Genomic DNA, 10,892 nt, shown 5'->3' on the forward strand with positions numbered 1-10,892 from the left:
TGTGAAGTACGTGAACTGTCAGAGGGGGGAAAGAGATTGTTGTACAGATTCAGTATCTTTCTGTAAAATAGAGATCCAGTGTGTGTCTAACAAGACATTTTAATTGAGGATTTAGATTATTATGATGGATGACTTAGACTTGGATCAATGCATGAAGCGGTGAAATGTTTTGTATTTTTAACTCAGCTGTGAAGTGCAGTGATTCCTAACCCAGGAGCTACAACCTTCAAGGGGTCACAAGATGCTCAGGTGGAAATTGAGAAAAAACTCGATCTCACTGATCTCATGTGGATACACACATTTATTCTCCTTGCTTTTCTCTTTCAGTTTCACCTCTCCAGAACTCTAAAAAATACTGAAATGAAATCATCTGAGAGGTGAAAAACACCTGTCTGATCGAACTACTCACATGTTTGGAGGATCGAGAAATTGCATCATCTTAAGGAGCCACAAGTAAAAAGAAAAGGTGGGGAAACACTGACGTAGCCTGTGCTCCACCCAAAAAAGGGAGATGACACAATTTATTAGCATTATTAAAACAGGTGGAGTAAGGAGACTTATTTGATTTGGTCATTATTTAAGGGTGGATGTTTCACAGGTTAATGAAGGAAAGACAGCATGAAGGTGGTTCATTAGGCACAAAGATGAGACACACAGTCGACTACAAAAACACAGATTAAGTCGTCATCCTGATAATCATTTGAGTAAGACTAAACCTGCTAAACCCTGCTGCTTAAATTATATTATAACACTGTAACACTGCAGCAACATGCATCACAAACAATCGATCAGGGAATACATGGACTCTCCTACGTGTTATTAACACATGACAAGTATATATACAATTTATACATCCATAAAAACAGCATTAAGTTCAATGACTTTTCACAACATGTAGAAAATATTCATGTATAAATGTTGTATGATAAATAAAGAACACCTGACTGAGAGAAGCTTAATTATTGTGTAAGGAAGCGTTGATGAATTAGCAATATTTAAAAAAAATAAGATGTTTTCTAATCTAAACTAAAAAGAGAGAGATCCAACTTGTTATGTCATAATCATAAGGAAGGGGAGCTGATGCATAGAAACACATAATAAAATACTCCGTGACAGGTTGATGTGGACTGATGGGACTCTTAGTACACCCCAGGGCTGTTACGGATCCCACAACAGAGCACCATGGTGAAGATCATCTCGAAGATCTAAATGGGAAGAAGGACAGAGTGGTTTAATTCAATAAGTCTTCTATTCAAGCACCTGCGTCCTTATCACAGCTGATAAGAGCAGGAGCTTCTGCGGCCACGTCGCGAGGCTGCCGCGTGAAATACACATCCATATTTTCAATCTGACGCTCACCATGATGACAGCAACCACCAGAGCAGCCAGACCAATCAGGTAGAGCTTCTCGGAGAACAGCTCGATCAGTTTATCGTGACAGCTCTGGGAGGAGAGAGAGGCAGAACAAAGATGGGAATATTTCACTCTTCACACTCACCGCACAGTGTAATGGATGGCATGTAATGGAGAGCCGGGTCTGCTGTCAAAACAAGGTGCTGAATATCAGCTGCCTCTGACCGCACAGCTCTGAATAATTAATTTTCTATTATCTATAAATACAGCTGTGATTCCAAAAAAATTGTGACAGAATGCAGTCATTTACAAATGAGTCAACAATGTACTCTATGTATTGTTTGTGTGCATATGTGTCTATGCGTGTGTTTGTGAGTGTGCATATATATATATATACACATAGAGTATATATACAGTATGTATATAACACTTATTTTTATGTCTTCCTTTAGTGCTACTTCTGCATACTCTTGTCTATTTTACTTTTATTCTAATTTAATCATGTGAATATCTCTCTGTACATTTTCTCTGTGTGGAGGGGGCTGCTCCTGCATTCCTGTGTTGTATAATGGCAATTAAACTGAACCTTGAACCTTGAGCTGGGTCAAAATAACCATATTTTTAGTTTGAGACAATAGCCCAACACTTATATAAAAAACAACACTAACCCTGGGTAAAAACAACCCATTGGTGCTGCTAAAGTTAACCCAGTAATGCGTCTGTGCTATAGGATACAGATGTATGTTGTCATATTGCCGTCTCTCATTCGGCTGTATTTGTTTAGTCTTTGATTACAAGCTGGATTTAATCAATGCAGAGACAATTTCATAAAACCTGAAATTTGTGTTTGTCCCTCTAAAGATGCTGATATATTCTGTATCTGGTATCGTACAGGTAACGTGTTCATTGTGAATTTTTGTAAGAAACAGTTTGTACCTGAGATTTCTGAAAGTCCTCTGGAGACTTTCTGGGACACAAAGTACCGACGACTTGTTTGAAGAGAGCGGTGTCGTCTCCTTTACCACAGCAGTCAAGCTGGAGGAGAGAGGAGCAGAAACAAGAGGTCACTTAACAAAATATACGATCAGACTTCTGACACTTCTTCAACAACTGGTTGAGTTCCCACCCTGACGTACCGTATTGTGGAAAACATCCAGCACCTTGATGGCGGCGTCTTTACTGGGAGACCCCGAGACGTCCACGGCCTTGATGTACGCAGAGTCGTAGAAGTTGATCAGTTCTTTGGAGATCTGTGGACAGCCGGGAGTTGTTTTAGAGACACGGCCACAAACAGAGCAGTTACACCAGAGCACAGATGGAAAATCAATGCACAAACGTGCAGCCTTACAGTGAAATGCAGGCTTGTGTGTGTGTGTGTGTGTGTGTGTGTGTGTGTGTGTGTGTGTGTTTGTGTGCGTGTTGCTTACTGTGTCCCTGTTCATGAAACCCCAGATGGCTGCAGCCACTTCACAAGCGAAGAGGATGATCAAAAAGAAGAAGAACTAAAGAAAGAAAATGAAGAAAATCATTTTAAACTTAAAGAGTCAAATGAATGTAAACAGAAAAAGAGCTCCTGCTGGATGAAAGTCAAACAGAAAGACACTCACTGTCCCGAGCAGGCACTGAGATTCCTGAATGGCACCGTAACATCCGAGGAAACCCACAAGCATCATCACAGCCCCAACAGCTATCAGTATGTACACACCTGCAAACACAGAGACAGCAGGAGACTGACCGTCACACAAGAAATGTACTCCATCATGGCGGCGTTGTGTCCTTAGCACCACTAGGGGGCAGCAGTGTCAGAGCACTGTGTGCCGGCTGCCCAGTCATTGATCCACACATTGTTTGGTAATGGACTTCCTGGATGTTTCTCTTGGCTTCCCTGTAGGATGACATGACATTATTGACATCCTGGAAATAAACAGCCCCCAGATCCTGAGAGAGAGGCAGGAGCTGACTCTGTTCAGCTGTCAGGCCAGGAAATGCCTTCCAGACTACCCCCCAACCCCCCTCTGCTCTGACCCCTGACCCCTGACCCTGAGCATTATCCTTCCCCAGGAAACAGAGGGAACCATGTGAATACAAAGACACCCATCCACTTACGCACACACACATCTTTGTACGATTAAACTGATACGAAGGGGAATCTACTCCTCTACTCCAACAGTGTTTGAAAAATATAATCAAAAATCAACAATCGGCCATTATCCATGACATTTTCCATGACTTTAAATGGCAAAAAGAAGTGTTCAACAGGTTTCAGTGGGGGCAGTCCTGTTGTTGGAAAAAGTCAATGAATAGCAATAAAGCTCCGGTTACAGCAGAGGTCGGCCAACATGCAGCTTAAAGGAAAATGTTCTGCGCAGAGTAAAGGTGACAAAAATCTACTGTACGAGCTGCATGGTGAGTTTGATTAAGTACAAAGAAGCGTGATATGAAGACTGCAGTTAAACAGTCAAAAAGTTGTTAAAGCTGTGAGAAAATACACTCATAGTTCTGATTATTTTGTTATAAGCAGTGGTGGAAGAATTATCAGGAAAAATGGCAGCATTGGTGGGTTCCCCTTTAATACACTGACATACATGAGATTTGTCAGTGGAGCATTTGCAGATAGAGTTTGCTTCATTTTCATGGGAAGGGTCTTTTTCTGCTGCACACTTTGAGAACATCTTGCATTTCTGTATTTTGTGGTTCATGTGATATGACTGAAAGCTCCAGAACCGCTACTCAGTGGACCTTGAGTTGTTTTTTGTCAGCTGCTGCCTCTCCGGTCAAGCCTGAACAACCCTTCTGTTTTAATGTGTAGCCTGTAATGGGGCTCTGCTTGTTGTCATCAGCGTGATTACAGGAAGCGCTGGTTAAAGGTTGGGTGGCTCCACGCCAGCAGGAATTAATCAGCATCAATAACCTTGATACTAACACCTTATACTGTAACTGCCCTTAAATAAATTGCCAGAAGGAGATTATGTTTCAGAGAAGCTGTAGCGTGTTTTAGAATAATCTAATAACTTCAATCCATCCTCAGCAGATGCACAACAACCTTTAGCTCAGCAACAGAATAACTGTAACTGTAACGCCAAAACTCCTTAAAAATAAAATACTTTTTGTCAGTGGTTGAAGGTAAAGGAATATATTTATTCAAGAATAATTTTGAGGTGCTTGTACTTCCCTTGATTACTTTCATTTCATGTTACTTTATATTTTGATTTCAGGGAAATATGGAAACTTTGGAACCTAACAGGTACAGTTACTAGTTACTTTTCAGATTAGGTTTTTACATCATAAAACACATTATAAGCTTATAAAGTACAATCCAAAATATAATGCTAAAGATTACACCGGTGGTTCCCAAGAGTTTTGGCTGGTTCCCTGTTACAAAAAAGCTACTTGGGGCCCCTTGTCACGTTTCAGACATGTCTGACTTTGTTCGTTGTTCCACCAAACAGAGATTTCCCAGCTGGTTTGAGACCCAACGAGCTCAAATGATCCAATATTTCACAAACAAAGCAAAGATTAGAGAAATGTCCAAACTACAAATTTATGTGGCAGCACTTTCTTTCCCACCCCAGTAACTATCTCATGACCCCTCAGATTTATCTTGTGACACTCTGCAGGGGGCCGGACTGTTAGGCTGGGAACCACTGAAACAAACTACCTCACAGTGTATAAAATAGTGTATTTTCCTCAAATAAAACATGTGAAAACTTCCTCCACCACTGCTTTTAGCAAAACGATCTTGGAGCAGTCTGCTTTTGGGTTTTCTATTCTTACACACCTGCGGATAAAACACACGCAGCCTCTAATGTGGCCTGACAGAGTGGTCTAAAAGGGGACAGACAGACCCAGTAAGAGACTCTGACTCTGTTACGTCTGCAGGCCTCTCACTGTACCTCGCAGATCACGCACAAGCCTTCCACACACTTCCATCTACACTCCCTCTGTTTCTCTCTGCCTCAACTCCACACCCTCCTCTTTCACCCCACCTCCCCTCCCTCTCACTCTCTCTCTTTCTCTTTCAGGACTTGATGTTTGCAATGCGGCAAAGCAGGCATTATTTCCACTGCCTTCCATTACTATGACAACACCCTTTGAGGTTTGAAGGCCATTGAGACTTTAAGGGAGACAGGCAATTTTATACCACCGGGGAAGTTCATTTATTTCTTGTCTCCCTGTGTAATCTCCAGAGGGGGGAAAAGGGGAGGTGAAGACCGGCTAAAAGCCCCACTTGGACTTCTCTTCTTCTTTTCTCATCCAGTATCTTAAAAAGAGAGCTGGGAAGCCATGTTGACGGTGTCGGAGCATGACACAGATGAACTGAAATGAACCTAGCGACGATTAATGATTAAAAAGGCTCCATATAGACATTTCCTCCTCCTGTCATCTTGTTAACAGAAAGAGTTGGAGCAAAATGGAGCAGAGCATGCATGCATAGTATCTTTAGCAGCTAACCTCCTGCAGTGAATATTAGAAATACAAAGTTAAAGCTTGCAGCACACAGCGCATTAGCGTCGAGATGATTCACAATGTAGGGATAATTGAGGACTGTGCACTATAAATAGGAGAAGTATCACTCGGTCTGTGAGCAGGACAGCATTTTAAACCTTAGATGAGAAGATTGATACTGCTCTTATGTCTGTATGCTAAATATGAAGCTGGAGCCACAGCCGGTCAGCTGCACTGAGAGCAGTAGCACTGACAGTTGAACTGTTAGTCCAAAAGCAACAGCAGAAAGCAGCCCTCTCATTTACTGACTGAGAGAGAATCAGATTTTAGAAGACTTTAAAACCCCAAAGATCTTTGTCTATTGTCATTTTCATGTGGGAGATGTTAGAAATTTCCTGTTTAGACAAAGTGGTTAAAGTAGCAACAGAGCAGGTTTCGGTAGCTGTGAGGCTTCCAGCGAGTACTTTCTCTTTGTGGACAGTGATATGCACATGCAGTTTTATTTCAACTTTAAAATCGAGCAGAAAAGCTGTTCGGGCCGAGGCTCTGCATTATACATACAGTGTAAAGCGACTGAAAAACAAAATCTGTCACACTTACTATATCTCCTACAGTTTGAGAGGCTGTAGCACTAACCAGACCAGACTACTGACAACTGCCACCAGTCATGATTCCAGGCACTGGTTGAGAGGTAGGAGAACGTGTATTTTCAGCCTTACATAAATACCACTTTGGTGTGCCAGCACGCCAAAAACATCCACTCCAGACTCTAATTTGAGGGGTAATGTGCAGATGTACAAGGTTATTTGAATTATGCAAGGGCGTATGTTCAAGGGAGGAGAAAAAAAGAAACATTCCCTTGATCTCGCCTGGGTGGGCCCCTCTTGCCGCCCTGCCTTTAAAATCATGAGTGTGCCTTCCTTCTATAAAAAGCACGGGTTTTTATTCGTTCTGTATACTTACTGAGGAGTAAGTATGGGAGAACAGCAGGAGCCCAAATGTAAATTAGTGGGCTCACTTGAGTTCACCGCCACAACAAACCCAGACGATGGACCTTTGAAATGTTTAAATCATATCATGTATTGTAGGTTTTAGTGCCAATCTGTGGACTGCTGAGGGCAATGATGGAGATTTATGACTTTTGTTCATGCAGTGAGCACAACCTGAGGCACATACTCCTGATTCTGTGATTTGGCTGGACTCACTTTACAAAGATATACTGAAAGCAGGCTACGCTGCATTAAAACAAAACTCCTTGAATGATCAAATACTTCAAAGTGCGAAGTGACAGAAGGAACACAATGGCTTCATTTGTGCACCGTGCTCACGGACCGTTGGTTTTCTCAGAGCCCAACATATGTCTCAACATCTGTCTGAAGCATCTGGCCTTTCTCCTGAAAGAACCTGCAACTCAGACTTTTTGAAGTCATAAATATGTATATTTATCTGAGCTAGAGAACATCATCAGTATGTGGCAATCAGTGTCAGAGTGACATCTGAGGATAAACAGCGAGGTGTAGTCGTGCTGCGGATTTACGCAGGTCCTGTTTCCTGCTCTTCTCTTAGAGGTCACACCACTCCTGCTATTTCTGGACCTACACACGGTCCCAGCTGAGTGTGAACGACAGGTATTTCTGTGAATTAGTTAACTTTCATCACTCAGTGAGCTTCCTGTGATGTGGAGAAGAAGGAATGCGGAGTACAACACACGGCGAACGCTGATGAGGGAGTAGGACGGGCGCATGGTGATGATTAAGCAATTTATAGAAGGTGAAGAAATTAACGAGGACAAATTCATTTACAACCCCGATTCTAGAAAAGTGTGTAACGCTGTGCAAAGCTTAAATAAAACAGAGTGGGATCATTTGCTAATCATTTTTGACACATACTCGATTGAAAACAGTACAAAGACAATAAATTTAATGTTACACATCATTACCTCATCAACTTCACTGATTTTTGTAAATATATGCTTATTCTGAATTTGATGTCAGCAGCACGTTGGGACAGGAGCAACTAAATACTGGGAGAATAGTGGAACGCTCCAAAAACACCTGTTTGGATCATTCCACAGGTAAACAGGTTGATTGGTAACAGGTGATAGTGTCATGGTTGGGTATGAAAGGAGCATCCTGGAAAGGCTCAGGCGGTCACACGCTTGTATGAAGGATATTACTACATGAGTTCAGGAACACTTCATTAACTGTTGTTGTTAAACACAGTTCATTTGGAAATGGTTCCATTCTGCATTTACACTTTAAACACAGTCACAACGTCTCTGGAATCAGGGTTGTAGTAACTCTGTAATACATACTTATTTTGTGAAGACTATAATTTATCTCTGCTGAGACTCTCACAGAGTGTAGTTGACATTTATGGTATGTTTTTAAGCCCATAGTTTGTGGTATTGTTTATTTTACTATATAACAAGATGTTCTTTTATCAACCCTGCTTACGGTCAACCCTGCCAAAAAAGAGGCCACTACACTCAGTGGACATTCAGCATTGAAAGGTGAAACAGCTTTCCCAACTAGTCTAAGTCCATTTTAAAATAATGTTTATCTAAACATTAACATAAAATGACGATGATGATGATGATGATGATGATGGTGAATATGTCCCTGGGCTGGACTTTTGCTAAAATATGTGATGACCAACTCCAAAATGCAGATTCACATTAGCTCTGCATAGGGAACAAAATCATTTGTTGTGCTATTTAAACACTGGAGTGATTGTGAATCAGCAGCTGATGTTGATACTCACTGATATAGAAGGTGCCTGGTGCCTGGTGGCCTTCAAACTGAAGTATGAGGAGGTTGCTGGTTTGACTGTCATGGCGGAGCCAAAGGGCCACTCCTAAGATCACACCTCCGGCCAGCTGTCCCAGACAGAAAAAGGTCTTAATTATTTTCTTTACTTGGGTCAAACCTCAGGGAGGATCAGAGGCATTTAGAACGTCTTATATTGAAGAGAGCATGAATATTAAAACAAACCTGTAGTTATCAATATTTAACTTTTCGAAAAAGACCCATCAGTGTGTTTTTTATATGAGGACAAGAAAGCGTGTCATGACATCAGGCGGACTCTCCTGAGATCACATCAGTGTCCAGGCCTTTCTGCTAGTTTCTCTCTGTGCGTGTCCAGCTCTGTGAACTGTCCGGTGTCCTTTAAAAGAAGTGATGAAAGGACATCCTGACACCTCGGTGACCTGTGGCACAGACCTTGTCCTCACAGCACTGTTTAAAGCCAACGCAAGAACTCTGTTGCTCAGCTTTATGTCCCTCCCTCTTTCCTCTACTCCGCGTCTGATAAATCAGAAAGATCCTGATAAAAGTGTTATCACAGAAAGGCCAATGGAGCACGACTCCAGAAGGATCAGATCAGGTTCAGCTTATTGTTCACATGCTGACGCTCTTTTTCGTTATGCCAATGTTTATTTCAAGGTATCTACACATGTAGTGCCACGACTGCTCTCCATTGTTCTCCAAGAAACAGGAAACTGAATCCTCAACATGAAAAATAGCAAACGAGGAAGAGAGGACTCAGAGTTTTCACAATGACAGGCACAGCAGCAAAACTAACAGAGGAAACACTCCATCAAGTGCGGCGTGTCCAGGATATGGTGATTTAGTACTCTAAAAAAAGACGACGGCTCTGTACAGACGAACCAAATGGAAATTCACAAACAAGTCACCAATTCTGACTGCGCAAGGCCACAAGTGGACACATAAAGTGGACGACACATCTGCAGGAAGTCCGATGTGATGTAATGAGGTGTAAAAGGCAGACTGCTGCATTCTGCATAAACTACTGTGGCAAGTCTCTTTTTACTGGAATCACTTGTTAAGAAAACAAGATGGACTCAGGCAGAGATCAGACTGAATGCTGAATGTACAAATGAATGAATAATAAAACTGTACTGTGGGTTGAGATGTTTCCTGAGCTCTTTGGAGGCAAAAGCTTCAGTCTGGTGACCAGGTACCAACAAAGGAAATGTCAGAGGGAAAACAGCTCTCCCCTCCCCCAGAAACTCTGTTAACCCTGTTCAATGTCTTCATGTGTATTTAATCTGGTGACAACCAGAGTCCAAGAAATTACCAGAAATCACCAAAGACTGAAGAACATTTTGCTCAGTTTTACATCCAAAACATCAGGAATCAGACCTTCCTGTCTGAAGTCGCTGATTAGTATGAGTTAATTCATTGAAATGATTGGTCTAATGTGAGACATGCTGGAGCAAAAAAACAGGAAAATCCCTGTGAGAAGACTGAAGCCCACCCAGTCAGATGTGCTCCTCTCTCCCTCTCTTTCAGCCACCTTGCACTGGTGCTCGGTCATGCAGAAAATAAGAGCATTTCAGCTCCTGCCCGGCCAAGACTTTGAGTGCTGTGTCTCTTCGTTTGATGCTGCTCTCCTCTCAAATGCAGAGCAGCAAAATTAATACAACAGGGCGGGAAACCCTGTGCGATTTTCCTTTTTATCATCTTTAAGCCCTGCGCTACACAGATGCATAAATGTGCAGCTGTTTGGCCGCTTAAACACCAAGAGAGAAAGTTGGAAGAGTGCGAGAGCAAAACTCAAACACCAAAGGCGAAAAAATAAAGTAAAATAAGTTCAACTCACCCAGAAAATAAAATTAAAGAAAAATAACATATATTTAATGCATTTCGTGCAGCCCGCCACAGCCATGTTGCCAGTTTGTTCGTCCTTTTGCTCAAATCAAACAGTTTGTGAGGCCAGTCTACTGTCCCGGATCACACAGTCTCTGCCAGAGGACTCAGTTTATTCAGGCCAGTCGGGGTGTAAGCGCCTCTGTGCTGCAAACTCCTCCTTTATAATCAAGAGTGAAAACCGAGACGGAGAACTGCCCACCAAGTGAAGCGGACAGGAGGAGAAGGAGGCTGAGAGGGAACAACAAGCTCCCCATCCGCAAGAGCGAACAGGGAGCCTCTGCAAGTTTATTAACGTGCCATGCTCACATATGTAGGACAAACTGTGGATCACCCCCGCGTTTCGCTTGCGTGCGTAAAAGGCGCAGAAAGAACGAACAAGCTTCAACCTTTAAATAATAGAACACGTTTAAAAAAGACACA

The 10,892-nt window shown here is 42.2% G+C and overlaps 1 protein-coding gene across 1 annotated transcript; it reads right to left on the minus strand.

The window, feature by feature from the left end:
* Positions 1 to 283: 283 nt before the first annotated feature.
* Positions 284 to 10,751, minus strand: LOC143322090 (CD81 antigen-like). The gene is made up of 8 exons (XM_076733001.1): positions 10,423 to 10,751; positions 8,563 to 8,677; positions 2,961 to 3,058; positions 2,781 to 2,855; positions 2,490 to 2,603; positions 2,290 to 2,388; positions 1,360 to 1,443; positions 284 to 1,205 (listed from the first exon to the last, which is right to left on the minus strand). Exons 1-8 carry the CDS (start codon positions 10,486 to 10,488, stop codon positions 1,140 to 1,142), a joined length of 717 nt encoding a protein of 238 aa, XP_076589116.1. The 5' UTR covers positions 10,489 to 10,751; the 3' UTR covers positions 284 to 1,139.
* Positions 10,752 to 10,892: the final 141 nt, after the last annotated feature.

The sequence above is a fragment of the Chaetodon auriga genome, chromosome 6, assembly GCF_051107435.1.
Source record: "Chaetodon auriga isolate fChaAug3 chromosome 6, fChaAug3.hap1, whole genome shotgun sequence".
In the NCBI taxonomy this organism is placed as follows: Eukaryota; Metazoa; Chordata; class Actinopteri; order Chaetodontiformes; family Chaetodontidae; genus Chaetodon; species Chaetodon auriga.

Coding starts and splice junctions, on each gene's coding strand:
- LOC143322090 (XM_076733001.1), bottom strand. CDS start 10,488: ATGGCTGTGGCGGGCTGCACGAAATGCATTAAATATATGTTATTTTTC. Junction 1,444..2,289: donor AGGACTTTCAGAAATCTCAG/GTACAAACTGTT, acceptor CTCTCCTCCCAG/AGCTGTCACGATAAACTGAT. Junction 1,206..1,359: donor TGGTGGTTGCTGTCATCATG/GTGAGCGTCAGA, acceptor CTTCCCATTTAG/ATCTTCGAGATGATCTTCAC.